The sequence below is a fragment of the Lynx canadensis genome, chromosome B1, assembly GCF_007474595.2.
Source record: "Lynx canadensis isolate LIC74 chromosome B1, mLynCan4.pri.v2, whole genome shotgun sequence".
In the NCBI taxonomy this organism is placed as follows: Eukaryota; Metazoa; Chordata; class Mammalia; order Carnivora; family Felidae; genus Lynx; species Lynx canadensis.
The window spans coordinates 32178370-32203347 of record NC_044306.2 but is presented as its reverse complement, the minus strand read 5'-3'; the positions used below and the strand labels follow the sequence as shown (position 1 = coordinate 32203347).

At 42.6% G+C, this 24978-nt stretch overlaps 1 protein-coding gene across 2 annotated transcripts in view; it reads left to right on the top strand.

The window, feature by feature from the left end:
• Positions 1 to 4808, top strand: part of CDCA2 (cell division cycle associated 2) — a 48726-nt gene extending 43918 nt beyond the window's left edge. For both annotated transcript variants that reach the window (XM_032592832.1, XM_030312347.2), the window contains exons 14-15: positions 1467 to 1638; positions 3462 to 4808. In XM_032592832.1, coding sequence (XP_032448723.1) covers positions 1467 to 1638; positions 3462 to 4660 — 1371 coding nt within the window. In that variant the 3' untranslated portion in view covers positions 4661 to 4808. The remainder of the gene's footprint in view (positions 1 to 1466; positions 1639 to 3461) is intronic.
• The last annotated feature ends 20170 nt before the right edge of the window (positions 4809 to 24978 follow it).

Here is a 24978-nt window from a genome sequence, read left to right as displayed (position 1 = left end):
TCTATAGATCTCTCAAGGAACATGCAGTTCTGTGCCATTTTTGTACTCTTGAATATCATCCATCACATCATTAGTTTCTATATTTTCACCCAAATGATCTTTCTTTAAATGTAAAATCGAATGTTGTCACTCCCTGAGTCACTGTGCAGTTAGCCTTCATTGTTTTCAGGCTCCTACTCATTGCATACAAGGGCCTTGCCTGCTTTGTGGAGCAGTGTTAAGCCTTCTGGAGGCCAGGGACCCATCTCAGTCCATATAGAGTCTGACATAGTGTATATGTATCAATAATAGTTACTTGCTGTTCGATGGTGAGCCCCCTAAAGACCACATCCTGTTTTTGTATCTTCTACCTAGCAAGTCATTACCTGCACAGAGTGGTTTCTCAATAAATGTTTCAATGGATTCCATTTTCTGGAAGCTTTAATTGCTAAAAACACATTCCTTATGTTAACCTAAAGTCTGGTTCTCTCCAATATGATCGCATTGAGTGTATTTCTGTTTGCTCATAATAATCTATTATTTCAACACAGTGTTTGAGTTTCCCTGAGGTCTTCTCCATGTGAAGCTTTTTTTTTTTTTAACAGAGAACATTAATTCTCACTTGCTAATATGGCAGTCAAAACTGAATTCAGTACTGCATTCCGGATATTATTAGAACAGTTTTAATTTGTATAGAAACCCACGTGTTTTCCACCAGTTATTACCATTCCTTTGTCCCTCTTCTTCTACTTATGCTTGTTAAAACCCATCTTATTTTTGACCTATTCATTTTTTAATGTGTTTTTATTATTTATTTTGAGAGAGATAGCAAGTCGGGGAGGGGCAGAGAGAGGAGGAGACAGAATCCCAAGCAGGCTCCACACTGTCAGTGCAGAGTCTAACATGGGGCTCGAACTCACGAAGTGTGAGTTCGTGACCTGAGCCAAAACCAAGAGTAGGACTTTAAACCGATTGAGCCACCCAGGCACCCCTTGACCTATTCATTTTAATCTTGATTATTAATGTTTGAAGCAGCTCAGCCAGCTTTGTGTTATCTTTCACTTTTATGTAACGTTTCTGTACATAACTATTGTTTCTTCATCTAAACGTGTGAGCAGAAAACAGCCCCTCATAGGTTCTAGTAGATAAGTCATTCTAGGCTAATCCTGAGTCATCCTAACGATAGCCTAGCTACACCTATCTCCTGTCTTAAGTCTGTCAACTCTATAGCATCTAATCTTTTACTTACCCAGAACTTACCTGGGCAAATGCTTTATGGAAACGTAGACCGTTAGTTATCATATAGTTTGTAAATTGAGTTCTTTATATTTTATTTGACTTTGTGTAAGCTACCGAGCCCTCCACGCCTGACTCAGATTTCTAAAATTTTCAACGGAATAATTGGTCTCAAGTTTTTCTGTACAAATTAAAGGCTCAAAATTGTATACGGCGTGACATCTTTCTCAATTACTGCGTCTTATTCACAGGCTTTAAAAAGTTGCAGAAAGAAGAAAGCAAAGGGAAAGAAAAATATTCAAAAATCTTTATACGGGGAAAGAGACATCGCTTCCAAGAAGCCGCTCCTAAGTCCTATTCCCGAGCTGCCTGAGGTCTCGGAGATGACGCCTTCCGCCCCAGGCGCCGGAACGATGCGTTCAGGTATCTTGTTCTTTTCCTGTTTAGGTTTTATCCTCTCCACCACCTTGTCCCCCTTTTCCTATTCACTGTGTAAAGAGCATACAAATAAAAATAGCAACTTTCCCAGCGATTTTAAAAATTGCTGTCTTTGTCAGTCATCGGATATGTGTAGCCTGCATTCCATTTGCAGCGTACCTATAGGATTTATAATAGATTCAAGGATGAATAAGGTATATGCCACCCTAAGACTGTTGGCTTCTGCCTACTTCGGAACTTCAGGAAAGCACAGAAGTTAAACGGACACAGCTACCTCCAGCCCCAGCTCCCTGATGTGGTACATCCTGGGTCAGGGGTTGGCAACCCTACCTCTTTTTAATCTGGCCTAATGCTGCTCATCCTTTAAGATTTAGCCGTGCTGGCTGCTTTTCCAGGAAAGTTCTTTGTTCGCATTACACCTTTACCATCTAGCGTGTAATGTTCTGTCTGCCTCCCTCTCCTGCAAATTGCGGTCTCCTTGAGACTGAAAACTAAGTCTTATTTTCATTGTATCTCCAGTTCCTGACAGGAGTTTTCCCAAGGATGTTTAAATAATGACTGTTAGTATAGGTTTTCTGTCTAGAATCTTATTAGATCATTTCTTTTTAAAAATACCTGAAGCATTTTTTTTTTTTTTTTGTCTATAACCAGTGGTATCATGTGTTGAAAGGGTTTAAAGCAAATCTTCCCTCCCTCCCTGTCCCTTTTTCCCTGCCCCTTTCTCTCTCTTCCTCCCTCCCCCGCCTTTCTTCTCTAGTCTGTCAGTTTCATGAAAAAATACATCAACCTCAACTTTTAAAGTTGTAGAAAGAGCCCAACTGACATGATTTGGTTGCCACCGAGTGGACCCTACGATAATCTCTAGCTTCTGTGACCTGATGTTGAGTACCCATGTCCTGGATACATACCTCTTCAAATTGAAATACTTTTAGCTTTTTGGCTCAGCTGACGTTTTATAGATACTAACAGTTTTGAGTTTCGTTTAAAACACTTTTTACATTCATTTGGCTGGCCAATTAAAACCCTTACTCCCTGAGATAACAAGAGAGATGGCATCCAATAGTACTGAAGTTTAGAACACTGAAAGCCTGAATTTATTTCGGCTGTGTTCCATAGCTTTAAAACCTTGATGATGTTTTTCCACCTGTGTGATGTGTAACCCAATGCGCCAGAAATGCAGGATACCCTCCACGTGGCATATGTTCCTGGAGGATGACTTTTAGTCGCACTGAGGTGGAAGGTAGAATACTGTAACAAACATAGCTCTATTTGAGAGTACGGTGCAGTTTTTATTAATTTTTTAACACAGGGCATAAGACCTGAGTGTCTTTAAAAGTACCCTTCTAGCTAAATCCTCAACGCTCCCAAAATTCCAAGTTTTCTTTTCCCTCTCTTTCAAGGGAAACATTACTAGAAAAGTTTCAGAAGCATGGCGGTGCCCGTTTTCAGTAATTCATTTTTCGGGAAATGGGAAACATGGCTGCCTCATGCTAATTGACCTTGTAGTGTGGAAAGTACATTAGAATAGAGGAAGCGATTTGAGATACACTTCTCATTTTCATGGTCTGAGGTCATGTACTTTATTCACTCACGTATTAAATACATATTTTCTTAACCTGTGGCTTGGGGAAGAACTGAAAGAGAAAAAGCTTGATGCCAGATGGGGGCAGGTACAGTGTCGCATTTGTACGTCTTGCTAGTTTTGAAAGCTTAAAACACAGAATACAGTATGGCACCTGTTTGATTTGTCAACATTTATTTCCACTGTTCCTTTTTCCTGAGATGTAAACTTATTTCCACACCCCTAGATGATTTCGACTCCAGTGGTGAACTTCAAGAAGCAAAGCTTCCTCAAAGGAAGCCTCAGAAGCCAGATTTGCAGATGAGTCAAGGTTTTAATAAGTACGATCTGTCTGCACTCTGCAGCTCTCACACCAAACGTTCCTCGCCGCTTATTAACGCTACTTTAGAGCAAGATTTAGATATAAATACCGTAGAAGCTAGTAAACATAAAACTCTTCCAAGAGCGGAAATTAAGTCAGAAAGTGAAAATGACCTGAAAGCTGGCTCTGAGAATGAGAGCAGTCGTGTTTCCTGTGATTCTGTGACCGCAAAGGTCCCGGCATCCGATGATGCGGGATCCAGTATTATCCTGCCGTCCCGGGAATTGGCTGCCGCTGGCCAAAATGTGGAAAACCTTTTTCAGATCTTTAAAATTTCAGAAGATATGAACATAAAGTATGAAAAGCAGGATGACTCTGTTATAGCTCCAGAAGGGAAACCGCCGACCACACGTGTAATGTCTGGCTTACAAAAAGACATCTTCCTTGACAATATGAAAGAAAGTACAAATCCGAGCGAGGGTTCGGGAAGCAGCTGCACAGAGAGTGAAAGCACTGGTACGAACGGGGGAGGAAAGAAGCATAGAAGACGTTCTATGTGTTACTCTGGCGGCCAGAGTTTCGATTCGGAAAAAAACGGAAATCCCAAACCTCCCTACCTGGTGAGCAGCCCTGTAGAAATTGGTTTAGAAAATTCTGAACTCTATAAAGATTTATCTGACTCCATAGAGCAGACCTTTCAGAGAACGAGTAGGGAAACAAAAGTAAGACGGAGCACCAGGCTGCAGAAGGATCTGGAAGAGGAAGGGCTCGTCTGGATCTCACTTCCATTTCCTTCCGCTTCCTGCACTTCCCAAAGAATGAAAAGGAGAACAATATGCACAGTGGACAGCAGAGGCCTTGAAAGCGTGGCCCTCTGTAAAGACCCCAGGTCTTCTGGACACACCCCGAGCGCGGCACCCCCCGTGTCGGGTAAAGACAGGGAGGGCTTGGCCGCCAGTGCGGCCAGTTTACCTGGGAGGAGGAGGAAGAGCTTGTGGACGTCCGCACCCGTGAACGCAAAAGGTCCCTTTCTGGCAAAATGCTGCAAGAGAAGAAGCTCTCTCCCCCAGAGCGGAGAGAGCTCTCTAAGGGACGTCCAAGGAGTCGGGCACGTCGGGAACTAAAGCGGTAACTGGCATTTCCTGAAGAACGTTCGGGGCCGCAGAGAAGGTAAACCCCCCCCACCCCATGCTCAGAACATTTCTTTCACCCCGCCTCTCCTCCCCTGTTCAAAGTTTCAAATAAAATCATTTGACGTGAACCTCTCTGTAAGTAGAAGTAAGTGGGATTTCTTCATTCAAAAAGAAGACATTCTCTTAAATCTGTTCTTCTCTCCCCAAATAGCACATGTTTGCTGAAGGTTTCTCGCTAGTACGTGTTGACTGTTTCTGTTGGGAAACAAAATTTGTCTCTTGAAATTGACTCATTGTGTCTAGATGAGAAGACCTGAAAAAACAGATTGATAAATGGAATTTTATGCAAATTGAAGGGTGATACAAGGTTAAAAACTGCCAGGAAATGAGAAAAGATGTGTTTTTAAAATGTTGCAGAAAAAGCTGGTTAAAAATCTTTATCCATTAGGGAAGATGGAAATCATAAGACTTTTTTGTTGGTTTAAAATTAAGAAGCTTTAATGACTTGCTTCGTCTATCTCAAATGAATATTTTTATATTAATAGGTTAAAATCAAAATTGGAAAATTCCTTTAGTAACCAGAATATTACAAGTCAAACATTATAAACTGAATTTATAGTCTATAAATAACTAAGGTGAAAATATTTTGTCTTTCAAACAAGATTCTTACATGCCCTGTGGGGCCGGAGGTGCAGGATTGGTTTTGGGGGAGAATAGGGCAGTATAGTTGAATCATCCTCCAGATCATTCCAATTAGTCACATTTAGGATTTATTCCAAGAAATCCCAAATTAGTAATTTGGTATTTAATTCATGCTTCTCCATTAAAAAAAAATTTTTTTTTTTTTTTTTTTTTAAATCTAGAAATTTCCCACGAAAGGGCCTTGGAAAATTTGTTTACTAACACGAAGCATGGTGGTAGGTGGCCGATTTCCTTTTTAACGTGGTGTTTTGCCAGCAGTTTTCTGCATTTCACGATGTCGAGTACCATCCCTGGTCTCGGATTCTCCAGTTACATTTCAGCAGTATCCTCCGCTGTTTTGATGACAGCAGTTTGAAAATCTAAATTGCTATATATCTGGAATTTGGGAGTGCGCATAAATCATTGTATCGTTAAACAATTGTCTTTGAAATCCTCTAAATCATTAAACTCTCCCTCTCCATGATAGCAGAAACATGTTAACAAATAGAGCGCTCTATAAATAACACAACAGGGAAGAAAGCTCCCGCTGAGTGCCCATTTCCCCTGCCTTAGATACAGACTATTTGTTACCTTCTTGGCACCAATAGGTCTGGAACTCCTGCTGCTAAAGACTAAATGTATTTTACATTAACACTCAAAGTGATCCCCAATTTCTTCTGCTAAAGGGTGGATTGTTTAAAAAATTCTTTTATCTTTACACATAAATTATTTATGGGCTTCCCCCCCCCCCCATTATAGTTCGGTATGGTTGGCAAATCTCTACCCGTGAAAACAAACCAAAAAATAACGAAAATAAAAACAAAAAATCTACTTGCTACTTATGAAGCTTTTCGGTCTTGGTAATTTAAAAAGAAAAAAAAAACTTTCAGAACCATACGATGTGAAGGGTTTTTTAAAACTTGTTCTCCTTTGTCGAATGTGAAGGCTGTAAAACTACTGATTGTTATTTTCTCCTTTTTACTGTAGGTATGATCTCTGTTGTATTTGAATTTGAAGAATTTCACATGCTTTGTTTTATTTCTCAAAATGTGCTAATGATCTGTGGCGGGTTTTGGCTTGAGTTTTCAAATGTAAAATTCTTGTTTTGTAGCATCTCCATTTAAAAATCTACATACTTTACAAGTTTTGTTGGTTTCAGAATGTTTCAGCGTAACTGTCTTGTTGATATTTGTAAATAACAAAGAGGAAGTTTTCCTAAAAAAGAAGAGGTCTGAGAAACCAAAGCAATTTGGACATGATCTTATCCACTGTCTCATTTGTAGCCTATGTTTTGTGAGGAGTTAATCATTTCAAATTAAGTATTTGTTCCTGCTTGCTTGTTTTTAGCTATTTCTTTCATTAATGGCTAAATCAGAAACAGGGCTTCAGTAGTTTGTCCTTGCCTTGTCTTTTACTGCAGTAACCCTTGACATTTTGGCTTAAAAAGTCTGTGAATCTTTCCCTGCTGCTGTAGATCCTTGTTTGTTCCAGAAGATGGCAGCATGACATCTGGATACATTACCTTTAAAGCCCAGGCAGCCCTTCATTGTTGTTGCGGGTGTTTCTCTTTAACTGTTATTTTCACTCATTCTTATCACGAGAGTACTATGTGTCTAGTGAAGAAAGTAGAGAACTGTACACAATTAAATACTGTACATTCCCCTGGTGCAAGCATCCTACAGCCACACCTTCCTCTTCCCAGCTTTCTGTGTAAACACCCTTAACAACTGGCCTGTAAGTCTTCCAGATCTTTGCCTGTGTAAACACGAGTATGGGTTTTGTTGTTTTCCGATGGGCTCGCTGTACTGTGCCATTCTGCAGCTGAATTTTTGTATTCAACAAAATACCCAGTACGCTTCGGTTTTAGCACGGAGATCCTTAGCTCTCCTTCAGTTGTATCTTCTGAATATCTAGTATTTAGTTAGCCGTCTGCTTCCTAAAGGATGCTAGTTGTCTCCACTTTATTGTTACTGAAAATAATGCCACAGTGGGCTTGTGTGAAAATGTCCGTAAGGTAAATTCCTTGAAATTAAAACTAAATGGGCATCAAGTTACGTTCTGTAGTTCATACCTGATAAAATCCTTTTATAAGGATTTTGGCATCGACCCCTTACCTCCTGTTAGACTCTTCTCCTGCCACTTTAATGCCACTTTGCTTCCATTTTCTCTCACTGCCCTCACTGGCACGTAAGCTGTGGCATTGAGGGTGAGGAATGCCTCATTCATGCTTCAGATAGAAAGAACTTTTTTTTTTAATGTTTATTTTATTTTTGAGAAAGAGAGAGAGAGAAGGGCAGAGAGAGAAGGAGACACAGAATCGGAAGCAGGCTCTAGGCTCTGAGCTATCAGCACAGAGCCCGACGCGGGGCTGCAACCCACGAACTGTGAGATCATGACCTGAGCCGAAGTCAGACGCTTAACCAACTGGGCTACCCAGGCACCCCGAAGGAATTTTTTCTGAAGTCCGGTTTATTGAGGTGTAATTAACTGTAGTAAAATGCAGTGAAGCTTACCTTTTTTTTTTCTTCAATGTTTATTTATTTTTGGGACAGAGAGAGACAGAGCATGAACGGGGGAGGGGCAGAGAGAGAGGGAGACACAGAATCGGAAACAGGCTCCAGGCTCTGAGCCATCAGCCCAGAGCCTGACGCGGGGCTCGAACTCACGGACCGCGAGATTGTGACCTGGCTGAAGTCGGACGCTTAACCGACTGCGCCACCCAGGCGCCCCGAAGCTTACCTTTTTTATTTTTTATTTTTTTTTAAATTTTTTTTTTCAACGTTTTTTATTTATTTTTGGGACAGAGAGAGACAGAGCATGAACGGGGGAGGGGGGGAGGGGCAGAGAGAGAGGGAGACACAGAATCGGAAACAGGCTCCAGGCTCCGAGCCATCAGCCCAGAGCCTGACGCGGGGCTCGAACTCACGGACCGCGAGATCGTGACCTGGCTGAAGTCGGACGCTTAACCGACTGCGCCACCCAGGCGCCCCGAAGCTTACCTTTTTTAAATGCACAGTTTAAATGTTGGCAAATTCATGCTGTCATATAACCGCTACCAGAGTTAAGTAACGGTACACTTCCATCACCCAAGAAGACTTCCTCTTACCTCTTTGTGGTCAGTCCTCCTCCCTCAACCCCTTATCGGATTTCTGTCCTTTGTAAGTTTTGCTTTTTCCACACTGTCCTATAAATGGATAGAAGAGTTCTCTCCTTTTGGATCTGTCCTTTTGGAAATTTAGCAGAATGCTTTAGATGTTCATCCATGTTTGATGTCCTAAGTACTTGATTCCTGTTTATTGCTAAGTAGTATTGTTTAATGGATGTACCGAGTTTCTTTACTCATTCACCAGTCAATGGGTATTTGCGTTGTTTGGTTTTAGACTATTACAAATAAAGCTGCTATAAACATTCACATGTGGATTTTTTTTTTTTATAGACATGTTTTCATTCCTCTTGGGTAAATACCTAGGAGTGGGGATTCCTGGCATGTATGGTTGGGATATGTTTAACATTTTGAGAAACTGCCAGGCTTTTCCACAGCGGCTGCACCTCTGTGTATTCTCACCTGTAGCACGTTCAGTGCTCTGCATTTTCACCAGCACCTGATGTTGCCTGCCATTTCCATTTAAGGCCTTCCGATATCTGCGCGGTAGTAGCTCGTTGTGGTCTTGATGTGTATTTCCCTAACGACTAGTGATGTAGAACATCCCTTTTTGGGCTTATTTTCCATCCTTATATCATCCTCTTTAGCGAAGCATCTATTCACATTTCTTGCCCACCTTTTTTTTTTGTAGCTGTTGATGTTTTCCTACTGAGTGAAAGAGTTCTGTGTATATTTGGATACAAATTCTTTATTGGCTATGTGTCTTGCAAATATTTTTTTCCCCGCTCCGTGTCTTGCTTGTCTTTATTTTCTTAGCAGTGCCTTTTAACTTTGGTGTAATCTAAGTTAGCAGTTGTTTTTTTTTTTTTCTTTAATGGCGCATGCTTTTTGTGTTTTATGTAAGAAATCTTCGCCTAATTTAAGAACGCAGGGATTTTCTTTAATTTTTTTTCTAGAAGTTTTACAGTTTTAGCTCTCAGGTATTAGATCCACTTTAATTTTTGTATAGTGTGTAAGGTGAGGGGTTTTTTTGTTTCATTTTGAAAAAAATTTTTTTTCATGTTTATTTATTTTTGAGAGAGAGAGAGAGAGACAGAGCATGAACAGGTCAGGGGCAGAGAGAGAGGGAGACACAGAATCCAAAGCAGGCTCCAGGCTCTGAGCTGTCAGCCCAGAGCCCGACACGGGGCTCGAACTCCCGAACCACAAGATCGTGACCTGAGCCGAAGTCGGATGCTTAACCAACCGACTGAGCCACCCAGGCGCTCCTGTTTCATTTTGTTTTTAATGGAAATTATTAACCATTTGTTGAAAAGATTATACATTCTTCATTGAACTTCAGTGACACTTTTGTTAAAATTGGTTCACCTTATATGTGTAGATCTATTTCTGGACCTTATTCTGTTCCATTGATCTGTGCGTCTGTTCTAAAACCAACATCACAACCTCTTGATTACTATGGAAAGCTTTTTATGTTTGTGTCTCTTACCATGTTTTTTTGTGGGGTTTTTTGGTTTGTTTTGTTTCTGTTTTTGTCATAGTTTATGTTTCAAGTTCTTTTGGTGAGGGAGGCCAGTAGAAGTAAAAGATTGACCTACCAATACTACCTGTAGCCTACAATTATACCCAGACCTGCAATACCATTTGGAGCAAAGAATCCATAATAAGCTATCAGAAATGTGGGAAGGAAACCAACTTCCTTGAGTCCGTATACATTCATCCCAGTGTTCTTGCAAACTAGTTTGCTACTGTTCATGATTCAAGATGGTCACCCTGAACCACTGTGAGACTTGGTCATTGAGAAAGCATTCTTTTTGAACACCACCGTATAAAATCAGCCAGAAAACAAAGTGAGTGGAATTAAAATAAGGGTCAAAAGCGTTTGCTAAAAATTACTAAATTATACGTCTGATTCATTTCTTCTCATAAATAAGGATTTTACTAAGTTTGGCTTTAGTATAAAAACTGTCACTACCCTTACACTTGAGAATTATTTCGTAACTTGGGAAGATTTCCCTGCAGCACCTCACCCCAGGTAGGCAGATTGTAGATTCAGTAATGTGTAGGCCAGGCATTAATCTCTAGTGTGATCACTGCCTTCAAGATGCTCAGTTTTCTCTAAGGGGCTGAAGTACGGTCCAAGGTGATTGATTACGAAGGAACGTCCTGGTCCTCTCAACCCTGAAGTGGCACCAACTTGAGATCAGGTACATTTGCTGTCTTTCTGGAAGAAGAGACGCTTCAACAAAATTCACTAACAGGAGTTTTAGAGGAATGGGGATCCAAAAAGGCATATTGTATTCAAATGTAATTATTGTCATTGTTTTGTGATTTTTGTAACTGTTGGCTGAGATGAGGCAATGTAAGTTGGCTTCATCTCATACACGTGTTTGTTTTAGTATTTTTCTTAACTTCCCGTTATGTTCTAAGCTATGAATAAATCTGGACAAAGCGTGGATTCGACACTCAGGGTAGAAATTGTGAATGTATGGGGCACCTGGGTGGCTCAGTCGGTTGAGCGTCCGACTTTGGCTCAGGTCATGATCTCCCAGTCTGTGAGTTTGAGCCCAGCGTCAGGCTCTGTGCTGACAGCTCAGAGCCTGGAGCCTGTTTCAGATTCTGTGTCTCCCTCTCTCTCTGCCCCTCCCCCACTCATGCCCTGTCTCTCTCTCTCTGTCAAAAATAAACATTAAAAAAAAAATCAAAAAAAAAAAAGAAATTGTGAGTGTACATAACGGTCTTCAAGAAACTTCTCGTAAATGCGTATTCATTTCTTTTGTATCACCAGATTTATTTATAGTGTGTCTAAAGGGTTGACTCTGGCCTTGAACAGAATTGAGGTGAAATTAAGTTATAATAAATAATTGTACATACCAAAAAAAAAAAAAAAAGTGTTTTTTTTGTTTGTTTGTTTTTGGCCTTAAATTTATTTAGAGATAATTTCATAACCTTAACTTGGCTCTGGAATGGACTGTGGACTGTGGCCTAACAATTTCCAGTTTGCCTACCGTTGCACTGGTGTGTTCATTTTTGTATATTCTTTGATGCTTCGCTTTGTTGTTGTTGTTGTTAAATCATGATACAAACTACAAGTAACATAATAGCCTTGCTGAGAAGATGACCAATTACCGACATTCTCCTGATACGTATTTTTGTCCCACATCTTCAACCAAAGTCATACTTAGCCTGGTGGTGACCTTAATGTTAAGATTTACTAGGACTTGGGAAAATTTTAGGATATTGAGAAGCAAGTATTTTCTGGAACTGCTACGTGTTGCTATTTTGAGCATTGCAAATATCACTTACATGAAAATAAATGAGCACGTGCATTAAAGAAAAATAAAAGTTTGCATTTTCTGAGGGGCAGGTTGGGATTTCCAGAATTTCCAATAATCAGTTTGTAAAGCAGCCTTTCTTAGGGCTTCCTTTTCTCAATTATCCACAGCACACACAGTGTCTGATAACTTGTTTAATTTATATTCTCTGTGATAAAAGTGGACTGTGGGGGTGCAAACAGCTAGCATTTGGTTTTAGATATAATTTAAGAAAATTCCAAATATATGTATGTATATATATGTTTTTTTTTTTAAGTTCCAAATTCCTAAGTATTTGTGAATTCTTAAGCTCTGAGATGTCAGATAGCTAGCTGTTCTATTGATTTACTACATATAATATTTTTTTTATTCTCATGGCTTTATTTACCCACTTAAAATTTGCTTTTTTTTAAAAAAAAATTTCTTCCACTTGTTTTCAGTTAAATGTGGTAATTTGTTCACGGCGTTTTTATTTTTGCTGTTAAAAACAAACTACATTTTCCAGTGTTGTGGTATGTGGTAAACACGGAGTAAATGTCAACTTTTTCTCTATTTAGGCATATCACACAACTGCTAAGTAGCATCAGGTGTTTGCAAAAATAGTTTCTTCCAAATGCATGGCCCAAACAGTGAAATCGGTTTTTGTTTGTTTGTTTGTTTGTTTGTTTTAAGTGTAAAATCGGAGTCGAACAGTTGAAACTTTTAACAGAGAAAGAGAGTAAAGGGATTTTTCGGATCAAGTAAGTTTAGTTCAGATGCCAGGCACTTGGATGTAAAGTGTGTGATTTTATGCCTAACATTTGAACAACGGACAATGTGTTTGTTTTCTAATTGTTCAGAACAGAACCAGTCATCCAAAACGACCAGTCTTTTCTTGTTTTAAGTACACGTTGGGAATGAAGATTTCAGAAGTATTCCCTAACTCAAACCTGAAAAACCTGGTGTTAGTCTTGGGTGATTTCCAGTGACCCTGTGACTCCCTTCTTCCTGCCCCCTGTGTAGATTTGGAACTGGGCAGCCATTTTTGTTTTTGGAAGGGAAAGGAGACAGATATAATGAATGACTTTTATTGTGCAATATTTCAAACTCTCTTGAATGCATTCGAATGGGATGGAAAGTGTTCTGCCCTATGTCATAGCCAAAACAAACAAAACATATTCCCTAAACCTGGATGTGTGTTTCTCTCAAACTGGCAATAGTTAGAGCTCAGCTCTCAAACAAGAATTTGGTTTGACAATTTTTAGCCCTTGTTCAGCTGGATATTAGGATAGGTCACAGCCAAAGCAAATATCGTGGAGAAAAATTAATACGCATATTTACAGCTTGCAGGTGGCATTTTCTTAAATGTTTGGTATTTGTGTTAAGTAATTGCATTTGTAGTAATACTTTTAAATAGACTACTTTTTCTTGCTGATATTTTTTAAATGAACTTCTCTCCGATAATTGTAACTCCAAATGTAAATAAATTCTGTAGAGGTCCCTGAAGGGTGATAAATGTTTGAATTTAAGTATTTAAACATTTAGAAAGACCACTAAGAATCTGAGAATTCTAGGAATATCAGACCCAGCAACTATGCAATAAAACCCCCTTGATGGTAGCCTTCTGTGGCCCCCAAAGAATTCATTCTGGTGAGTATCAATGACTCCTTTATGATGATGCCTCCAACACTGTTTACTGACTTCAACCCCCACTTAGGTTGTTAAGTATTCCCACCCTTTGGATCTGTGGGGACAAAGTACTCCGCACAGTCAAGATAATTCATTTTGTAATGCACCATTGTGCTTCATGACCCTGGCAAAATATATTTTTTATTAGAATAATAACTTTAAATTTATGGTCACCCATGACCAACAGGCTCTTGGTTTGTGCCTTAACCAAGAAATACTGGAAACATAAATTTTTGAGCCAGGCAGTCTGCCTCGATAAATGGTAGCAAAGACTTCATTCAGTCCACCTTTTAGGTTCTTCCTTTGTTGTATAAAATTCAAACTTTCATCGAATGATCTGTTGGACAATATCAGACATCTGTGCGAATGGAAATAGGCCATTGGACAATTTGATTGGCCATTAACTTTTCATACAGTAAACACTACAGACAAAAGCTGCTTGCCTCTTGCATGCCAGTTACCAACGTTGCACATTCCTGCAAAGATATCTACTTCCCAAACACGGCAACGTCCAACCATATTCCTATCAACGAGCCTGACCGGCATGTTGTGAACATAAATCATTTTAAGGAGTGGGTGCTCAGTGTTTTGCAGTGTGTCTGAAATGGTGGGAAAAGGAAAGACCTCTGTGTTGGGTAAGTGGGACCATGAGGTCCATGGCTCTCAGGCTGTCGAGAAGCAAATGTGAGGTTAGATTTAAGAGGGGAGGGGACAGGGGGATGGAATGCAAGCTTCTTGGTAAAAAAAAAAAAAAAAAAAAAAAAATGGGCTCTTTTCTATTTTAAATGTTGCTCTAAGTTCTTCCACTTAAGCATTCAAACTTAAATGTGGATGCATAGAGTCCTTTCATTGGGTAGTGTAGGCATAACTGGACACACTGATGATCGAAGTTCTACTCCCCGCCCCCCCCCCCAATCTGATGAGGGCTGAAGGATTCTTTTTTTTTTTTTTTTAGAAAAATAAGCTTATTTTTAGGTTTTCAAAAATACACATTTCTCAGTCAGAACCTCTGAACCTCTTAATGTGTACCGCGGCTCCCTTTCCTCTCAGAACCCAGCGTTCCTTTAGATAGAGGTAATCTGGGCCCACAGACTTGCGCTCATAACCCTTAATCGAGGTTTCAACACCCTGTGGGACATTTTTGTCTTAAACCCACACTGTAGTAGAACATACAAAACAGCCTCCTGAGGTATCCTCCTAGATTTCGAAGTACATGGCAAGACCTATGATGTTGCCGTCTTATAAAGAAGATGAACAAGAGGTGAGGGGGTTTTCTCCGCTGACAGAGACCAGTAATAATCAGACCTGGGAAAGAGCAGAGGCCTTCCGATGCTGGGCCCGTGGCTCATTTCACTTGCCTTCAGCTGCCTCCCCCGTCTTCCACCTGGCCTCTTCAGGAGGTCAGGCCATTCGGGTACTTGTTGGCTGTCCTTGTAAAAATTTAGTTAGAAGAGCCCTTGAAAGCAGTAGCTGCCATGGGGTTTTGAAGGCATCCGGAATCTCACAGATAACCAAAACTTGCATCCCTCTTCCTCAAATTAAGTGAATGAGGAGTGTTGATTTCCCGTTTCTTCTGTAATATATTTGGGCGGAGAGAGGGGCTCGGGAACAGGAAAGAAGCCAGAAGAAACAGTGTTCACGCCGGACAGAGGTCAGGACCGCATCTGCGCTTAGATGCCAACGCTTTGAACACGCAGCCCTCTCAACCCAGTCCCCGAAGTATCTGCCCAGCGCCCTGCGGCTGTCCTGTAAACGTCTGCGTGGATTTATATCCTGTACTTCGCCAAGAGGGGAAAATAATCCCGGGCATACCCCGAGCACCTCCCAGGCCTGTGTCCTTCTGACATTTCACTGCCTCCCTGGCTCGTGCCCTGCCATGTCCACAAGCAAAAGGGCTGTTGTGGCCGGGCGAAAGCTGTAACAGTATTAAGATGTTTTCCTCAACCCTGTCCCCAGAAAGATACTCTGTTTCCAGAAGATTGTTCTCCCCTGGGCATTACATCATGAATTGATTCAGTTCTTGGAGGAAGAAATTGGACAAAATATAATAGATTACCTCCTGGGGAAACATACTTAGGTTGTTAAGTATTCCCACCAGAAAACTAAGAAACTGCTTATATATTACTACTCTGTCCACATTTAACCTTTCACCTTATCGCAGCTGAGCAGGGTGCTTTTTTTCTGTAAAGGTTTTTGTTTTAGCGGGGGTCAGGGAGAACATTCCTCCTCTATTTTTTTAAGGAATACAAGTATCCTTTGTTTTTGCCATCACCCAGACCTGACTTCAGTTTCAGGAGCCACAGGGTATGGCACCAGACCCTGGGGCAGGCTGGGATACAGCAGCCTCCAGAGGGGGTCCCTTCAACGAGCAGGCTTTGCCTCCAGCTGGGGTGCAGGGAGCCACTAGATCTACTTAATTTTCCTTAAGGGCTTTTGGCCTCTGGGGCATCATGGCCCGCAGGAAAGAGGGCCTCGCTTGTCCAGAATTCAGGAGGCATCACCTCGGTCGTGTGGATAGTGTGGCCTTGCAAGCAATCCGTGTGGAAGAGAAGGATCGCGTTTCCTCCTTTCCTGGGAACCGGTTCTCCGAGAAGGATGTTTATGATTGATGAAATAACTCCCATCCAATAAATAGTGCAGTAAAAAATGCGGGAGCTCTTTTCTTTTCCAAGTTCACAAGTTTGGAGGAGAGAAGGGGCGGGGTAGAATTGGCCATGCACGGCTGCTGGCCTTGGATCCTGGTAACTTGGAATGGTAAGCAGAGTGCATGGAGGGCAGACGAAGCGGAGGGACCGGTGATAAAACAGCAAGCCTTTCATCACCACATGCCCAGCTGGTGACTGGGAGCCAGTCAGCATCCAGCGCCTAGTTAGCAGATTAGAGGACCGTGTAGGGAGCTGGCGGTCTCCCCCGGCGGGAGCGCTGACAACCGGGTTGGTAGGGCCAGTTTCCTTTTCCGAAGCAGAAACGCTCTAACCATGTCAGCGAACCTCAGTTACCGCCTTGTCTCATAAGTCTCCCACCAGGGGATTAGTGCGGGCTCCCCGAAGCACTGAAATCTATTCCTTTATCCCTCTATCCCAGTGAAGGCCCTCCGTGGCCCCAACCACACCCCCGACTGTCAGCCTCAGAGGGCTTGGTCGGTTCCACTTCTCAGACGCGCACCTGAGGAAATCGCAGCCTCTGTATTTGCAGCCATGGGGGGAAACTGGCCAACGGGTACACGGACCTCTAGTATTTTTGCAACTTCCTGTGAATCTATAATTACAGTTGACCCTTGAACAACAACATGGGCGTGAACTGTGCGAGTGCACTGACGTGCGGGTTTTGCAGTAAATACGGTACTGGAGCTCCCGCGGTGCCATCGGTTAGCGCGCGGTACTTATACAATAAATACAGTACAATAAATGTATGTCATGATTTTAACATTTTTTTTCTCTAGCTTCCCTTATTATAAGAATACAATCTATAATACATATAACATACAAAATATGTGTCAATCGACTTTACGGGATCAGTAAGGCTTCTAGTCAACAGTAGGCTATTAGTAGTTGAGGTTGGGGGCAGTCAAAAGTTATGGTTTTTGAACCGGAAGGGGGGCTGTTGATGGCCCCTAACCCCTGTGTTGTTCAAGAGTCAACTGTAAGAAGTTTAAAGAAAGTAAAGTGCTCAGGGGCACTTGGGTGGGTCCATCGGTTGAGCCTCCCGTTCTTGATTTTGGTTCAGGTCACGAACCCTGGGACCGGGGGATCGAGCCCCGCCTCCGCCTCCCCGCTGAGCATGGAGCCTGCTTAAGATTCTCTCTCTCTGCCCCTCTCCCTCGCTCACGCTCGCTCTTTAAAATTAAAAAAAAAAAAAAAGTGGTTAGAATAGTAACAGAAGTGTCCACTAGTTACCTCATCTGCAAAATGGGCATGTCAGTGGTACCTGCTTTATGTGGCTGCTGCGAAAATCAACTAATACAGATGTTTTTGTTTTTGTCATTCTCCTGTACTTTTCTTGTTACAGGAGCTCATCTTTCTCGTGTGTTTATCCACAGTGTTATCACTGTAGGGTCTTCCCATGGGCCCTCATTTTACGTGGTCTCATTACTATGCCCACATTACAGATAAGGAAGCTGAGACTTTAAGGGACTCCTGCGACTTGCTCAAGATCACACAGCTATAATGGCAGACGTCGGAGTTTGTTGTGCTGTCGATTCCATTCTCCTTCGATGGAAATGCTGTAAATAAGCAATGATTTGCGGGTGAGAATTTCCTCTGTGCGAGACTCGCTCATGTTATCAGAAGTGCCCCCGGTGGAAAGCTGCTGTCCTCTGCCTCAGGATCACAGACACGAGGGCCCCGTTTGCTCCATGTGGGGGCATCTTCCCACTTCCGGTCTTGCTCTCACGTCCTCAGCCCATAGCCTCGTCCGACATGTCCTCAAAAGGAGATCAACCACTGCACCCCCCTCCTGTACTCCCCACTCCTGCTTTAGATGTTTCTGTATCAAATGAGGGTTAGGGCGGGCATGTGTAAGCAGCAAGGTTGTGGGCTGTGTCATCCTGTACGGAATGCACTGGCTGTTGCTAAAGTCTTATATCATCTTATTCAAAACTCTTAGCCTTTCCCTGGTGTTTAGCCATAGAAATCAAATACAGGGATGTTTTCATCACCCAAAACATATTCACCTATGGCCTCACAGTAAGGGGTCAGGTGTGCATTTTAGCCAAAAACTGGAGGAAGCTTCTAGAGGTTCCCCCCCAGAGTCTGGCCAAAGAACAGAGTTTCTTTCCATCAAGGGGGTCTTGTCCATCCTATATTAGGTTCTGGGGATAGTTTGAGTTACATAGACACTCTTCCGTCCTGCTGGGCACACTTTATCCCCAGGAAGAAACCTATCTGAGCTGTGGGCGGTTGTTGCCATTTCTGTCCAGAGGGCCAGGATTCGGAACGGGCACAAGTCCCGTGTGGACGGCTTGGGGCAGCAAGTGCCAAAAAAAATGTTCATTAAATGGCAGTTAATTACCAGACAGTGAGTAGAGCATAAATATAGTTTAGCCGCGAGGCTGACTAAAGTTAAGGGGTCCCTCCAACTCATTCCTCCAGTTCAGATAGTGGTTCCAAGAAATCTCGGGGTAAGAATGGGAGTATCCACGTCTGGGGGATGCTACCCTGCTTCTGCAAAGGGCATTGGGAACGGATGTTTTTTAAATTTTATGACCCCATATGTGTGCCATGGAACTGACACCATAAAATGTCAATTATAAACTTTTCGAGATATATTTTATGCTTGTTTGGAAGCCTTGAGATATACAGTTGTATAAAACAAACACAGGACAGGGGCGCCTGGGTGGCGCAGTCGGTTAAGCGTCCGACTTCAGCCAGGTCACGATCTCGCGGTCTGTGAGTTCGAGCCCCGCGTCGGGCTCTGGGCTGATGGCTCAGAGCCTGGAGCCTGTTTCCGATTCTGTGTCTCCCTCTCTCTCTGCCCCTCGCCCGTTCATGCTCTGTCTCTCTCTGTCCCAAAAATAAATAAACGTTGAAAAAAAAAAAAAAAACACAGGATATTACAGAATGAGAGAGATGAAAAACAAAATAGGGACTATTTTTTCCAACCTTCTCACTTTGCGTCTATCTATGAGGAAACCGATGGTCAGGGAGTTGGAGCCCCCTGCTTACCACTTGCTCGGATAAGGTCTTTTCCCTCTCTTTGGGGGGTTGTAGGATATCCTATCTCCTAAAAATGTTCTTGTTTTTTAATGCTTATTTTATGTTTGAGAGCGGGAGAGCGCAAGCTGGGAGGGGGCAGACATCGGGAACAGAGGATCCGAAGCTGGCTCCGAAAAGGAGAAGAGAGCCCGACGCCGGGCTTGAACTCACAGACTGTGAGATCCTGACCTGAGCTATAAAGCTGGACGCTTAACTGGCTGAGCTGCCCAGGCGCCCTCACCTAACCATTTGCTAATCTTCTCGAAATGACAGGCACTTGGGCTTTCTGTCTATTGGATATTCACCACAGCAATAAGCTCACTGCTGGTCACAGAAAGTGTATGATAGATGCTTGTTGAGGGAGTAAGAGGCGAGGGGCCGGCTAAGGAGTCCCCTGCAATCATTCCAGTGTTTCTCAAAGTGTGGTCCACTTTAAACAAGTCAGGGAACTTATTTAAAATGCAGGTGACAACAATCTTGTTACCTGATGACAGTGTCCCTTTTGACCCACCTGCTTCAAACAGCCTTTGGACCCCAAGACGCACTCATCTCAAGCTTTTTAAGCTCTCTGCTTCCTAATGGTTTTGTAAGCTTGGCTTAGTCCTTTGATGCCAGTTGCCAGTGGGACCTCTGTGAGTCAAGAGCATGGGGTTTGGGGGTGGCTGGGTGGCTCAGTCGGTTAAGCGTCCGACTCTTGGTTTCCGCTCAGGTCATGATCCCACGGTTTCATGAGTTCAAACCCTGCCTCGGGCTCCACACTGACAGTGTGGAGCCTGCTTGGGATTCTCTCTCTTTCTCTCTCTCTACCCCTCTCTACCCCTCTTTACCCCTCCCCAACTTGCTCTCTCTCTCTCTCTCAAAATAAATAAATAAACTTAAAAAGGTACATGGGATTTGAAGTGAGATCGGAGTTTGAATCTCGTGCCCAGTTATTTGCTGAATTAATTACTTAGCCCCTGGGAACCTCTCGGTTGCTGCATCTGTAAAATGAGGTTAGTAATAACATTTTCTCTTGCAGTAATTGTGAGGATGGAATGATGTAGTGATCACGTGTAAAGTTCTGTGTTTAGTGCGCGGCATGTGATAGGGATTGAAGAAGATAACGTTAATTTTTACCTTTTTAAAGGTGTAATTTCAGACTTACAGAAATTTCAGACTTAAGGAAAAGTCGACAGAAATACCGCAAATAACCTTCACTAACATTCCCCAAACATTAGTATTTTACTATATCTGCTTTCTCCAGATAGAGATGTATAGGTATATTTATATAGATCTATGTCTGTATAGAAGCAGATCTTTGACTTACGACAGGGTTACCTCCCAATAAACTCATCCTAAACAGAAAATGTCTTAAGTGGAAGATGCGTTTCGTTTTTGTTCTTTTTAATGTCTATTCTTGAAAGAGAGAGGGAGAGTGCAAGCAGGGGAGGGGCAGACAGAGAGGGAGACGCAGAACCCGAAGCAGGCGCCAAGCTGTCAGCGCAGAGCCCGACCTGGGGCTCGAACTCACCGTGAGATCATGACCTGAGCTGAAAGCCGGATGCTTAACCGACTGAGCCACCCAGGCGCCCCAGTGGAAGATGCACTTAATGCACCTGATGTACTGACCATCGCAGCTCGGCCTCGCCGAACTGAGACGTGCTCAGAACGCTTACGTTAGCCTACAGTTGGGCAAAATCATCGGACACAAAGCCTGTTTGATCTTAAAGTGTTGACCGTCTCATGTAGTTATTGAGTACCGTCCTGAAAGTGAGGAGAGACTGATTGTATGGGTACAGGGATGCTGGTGTGTATATCGATGGCTCACCCTCATGGTGGCGTGGCTGACTGGGAGCTGCGGCTGCCCCCACATCAGGAGACAGGATCATGCCATTTATCACCAGTCCAGGAAAAGATCCAGATCGAAAATGTGAAGTGGCCTCTGTTGAATGCATATCACCTTTGCACTATTGTAAAGTCAAAATACCCTGATGTGGGGACGATAATATCTATATCTATCTATGTATCTATGTATCTATCTATCTGTTTATCTATCTCTAGATCCATATTTATCTATCAATACATCTATTTTTCTGAACCACTTAATAAGGTTGTAGGCATGATGCCTCTGTACCCCTAAGTTCCTCAGGGTATATCTCCTAAACACACAAGACAACGTGGCCCAATGATTATATGAAGGGGCCGTAATTCATGTGGAACTTCCACGGTTCCACAGCATTTCTCTGACTCAGATTCCGATCAGGATCCAACCGTTTTTAACTGAACATGTATTACGTGCCAGGCATAGGGCCAGATGCTTCGGAACATAGTGCACTAAATTCTCGCAACAGCCCACGAAGCAGATGTTATTAACAGCATCGTGCAGATCGTGGTAACCGCAGAGATTCGTTAGTAAATTACCCGCAGGAACTTAATAAGTGGAAGACCTGGGATTGGAACCCAGCTCCGAGGACTCGAAGCCCTGTGTTCTTTCCAAAATTACACTCAAGTGTTCCTGGTTCTAGATTGCTGGCCACATTCTCTTATAAAAATGGGGTTGGGGGGGAAGAAAAACAAGAGCCGCTCTACTGGGGCCCCTGGATCAGTGTGCGCTAATGTGGGCCAACCGGTCACGTGTTTCTGTGGTCTGAGCTATAGGGCTTTGTTTTCACAAATTCTACTGCTGATGAGCTCTCCAGAACTCTCTTTCAAAGTAATCGTAATCCTTCTGCACAGCTTTGTTGCTGGCCAGAAACCAACACTTCATCTTCAAATACCTTTAGTCAGGTCTATTTTCTCGGGGAGTGCTGACGATATCGTTAACATTTTGGTGGTTAGAAACCGGAGATGTCATCTGTTGGCATGCCTTTGGCTCTGGCTAGGCTCTAGGAACAATCGAGGGCCGTCGATTTGCTCTGGTCCTCAGCTCCATGTAGTGGGCTGGGCTGACTCAGTGCTCTCATGCCTCAGCGCGGAGAACAGTAACAGCACAATCCCCTGTGGGGGGGACACATCCTCTGGAGGTTTTCAGTACGGAGGAGTTCCGGCGGGACCCTTTCGGTACAGTGTTAATTTACTTCAAATAAAATTCTGTGCTGTAGTCAGCGGTCCTGGCTTCCGGTCACGTTAGACGTTTTGAGTGCAGTGGGAAAGAATAGTAATTCACAGACCATGCAGTTTAATAGAGAACTCCAAGGAGCTTGGGAACCACCAGTTGGGCATTGTTTTGGTCAAGATGAGAGAATCTGGGACTATTTGGGGTCCCTGCCTTCAGAGCTTGGAGATGGGGAAGCAGTGCTCTCTAGAGGTTGAGAACCCAGGCTCCATTGTCAGACTGACCCGGGTTCAGATTCTGTTCCACTGCCTAGCCGTGCGACCCTGAGCAAGCTAATCTCAGATTCATCATCGAACACGATGGTGATGTCCATCTCTCCAGCGTTCCTGTGAGAGCGAACGTGAGTAAAACAGCTCGTACAGACAGTGGCCCTTAGAAAATTGTCAGAAATGGCGGCTAATGGTAATAACGATAAACTTGAGTGCGGCCAACCCCAGTTTTAATATTCTTTGCCTTTCTCCGCTCCTTCTTTCTCCTTTCCTGTTCTCGCCTTTATCCTTCCCACACCGTCCTTTCTCCTTCCCCCTACCCCAGCCCCACTCTGGATGATCTGAAGGAAGACGTTAATTATTAAAGAACATCTAGTTCTTGGCATTCTATGTAGAAGAAATCAGTGATTTTGAGGACCCTAAAGAGAACCGATTTTGTAAAGGCTTCATAAAAAGTCAACAATCAAACAAAAGCTTTTTCCCCTCTGAATCATTACATTCTGTTGTTCCTGAACATCTGGGCAGAGGGGCGGGCTGCCTTCACTGGGGCCTCAAAACACTGCTCCTTGGGCTGTAGCTATGTCTCTGTTTATGCCTCATTTGGAACATAAGCCATCATTCCAGGATTCTCTTTCTGGAGCTGCCACTAACTATGTGGGTGAATTATTTTCCAACTTTGAACTTCAGTTTTTAAAATGGAACAAGTCAGGCGAGACTTGCTGTAATTGATGGAAGTCGATGAAAATACCACTCAGATTTAATGCTTAATCGTATACTCTTATGTCGTTTCCTGTGTATCCATCTCATCTTGACAGCCAGCTCTTCAAGCAGGGGGACAGTGTCACAGTCCACAGGAAAGAGCATAAGGTTCAGAAGTAGAGGCCCTGCGTCCCAGGCCCAGCTTTGCAACCTACCAGCCTGTGTGACCTTGGGTGGGTCGCTACACCCCCGCCATCTGTACTTTCCGTTGCTATAAAATGGGGCTGTTGTGCCCTTTTATTTTTTGTTTTTTTTAATGTTTATTTATTCTGAGAGAATGCGCACATGCGAGCAGGGGAGGGCAGAGAGAGAGAGAGAGAGAGAGAGAGAGAGAGAATGAGAGAGAATCCCAAGCAGTCTCCGTGCTCGCAGCACAGAGCCTCACGCCGGGCTCGAACTCACAAACTGTGATCATGACCTGACCGGAAATCAAGAGTCAAATCGTTAACCAACTGAGCCATCCAGGTGCCCCTGGTGTATCCTTTTAAAACACAAGGTTATTATGAAGACTAAATAAGATAATAATTAACATAGCACTCGGTAAACTTAAAAGAGAGGGTCATTTTCGTTCATTGTACTGCCCACAGAACCTACCACCGTGCAAGTTAAACAGGTTTGGTGTATGATTAAAACATTTCATTTCCAATGCAAAATTTTTATTTATTTATTTTTTTTTTTAAATTTTTTTTTTTTCAACGTTTATTTATTTTTGGGACAGAGAGAGACAGAGCATGAACGGGGGAGGGGCAGAGAGAGAGGGAGACACAGAATCGGAAACAGGCTCCAGGCTCTGAGCCATCAGCCCAGAGCCTGACGCGGGGCTCGAACTCCCGGACCGCGAGATCGTGACCTGGCTGAAGTCGGACGCTTAACCGACTGCGCCACCCAGGCGCCCCCCAATGCAAAATTTTAAATGCAAAAAATATGCTTTTAAAACTAGTGAAGGCCTTGAGTAATGCTAGGTAAATAATATTGTATTGTTCTCTAGGTGCCTTAAGATTTATGTGGTAAGAATAAATATCAAAATTAAACCTGAAATGAAATACTAGTGCTTTGAGTGGGATTAATCCTGTGACGCTCTCTTCGCACAGTACATAGTTTTTGAATTTGCATAGATAAATTTTAAGTTATTTTCTAATGATAAAAAATGATCTTGTGGATAATAAAGTATAAATGCAAAACTAGTTGTATTGCTTAGAGTTCTCCAGAGAAACAGAAAATATGTATATATATATATATATATATACACACACACATATATACATATATATGTACATATATATATACATATATGTACATATATATGTATATACATGTACATATACATATATATACATATATATATATATATAAAGAGATTTATTATAAGAAATTGGCTCATGCAATTATGAACACTGAGAGTCCCAAGATCTACAGTTGTTAAGTTAGAGACCCAGGAGAGCCAATAACGTAGTTTCAGTGTCTGTCTGTGTCAGGAGGTAGAGAAGGCCAATATCCCAGCTCAAAGACAGTCAGACAGACAGGTTCCCTCTTACCCAGTCTTGTTATTCTATTCAGGTCTTCAACTGATTGGATGCGGCCCACCCACATTGGAGAGGGCAATCCGCTTTACTTAGTGTACCATTCAGATATCAGTCTCATCCAAAAACACCCTCACAGACATACCCAGATGTTTGACCAATAGCTGAGCAAGTCAAGATGACACGTAAAATTAGCCATCTTACCAGTATAATAAACTATTTGGGAAATGCAAGAAAGAAGGGGGAAAATAATTCCCCCAATCCCACT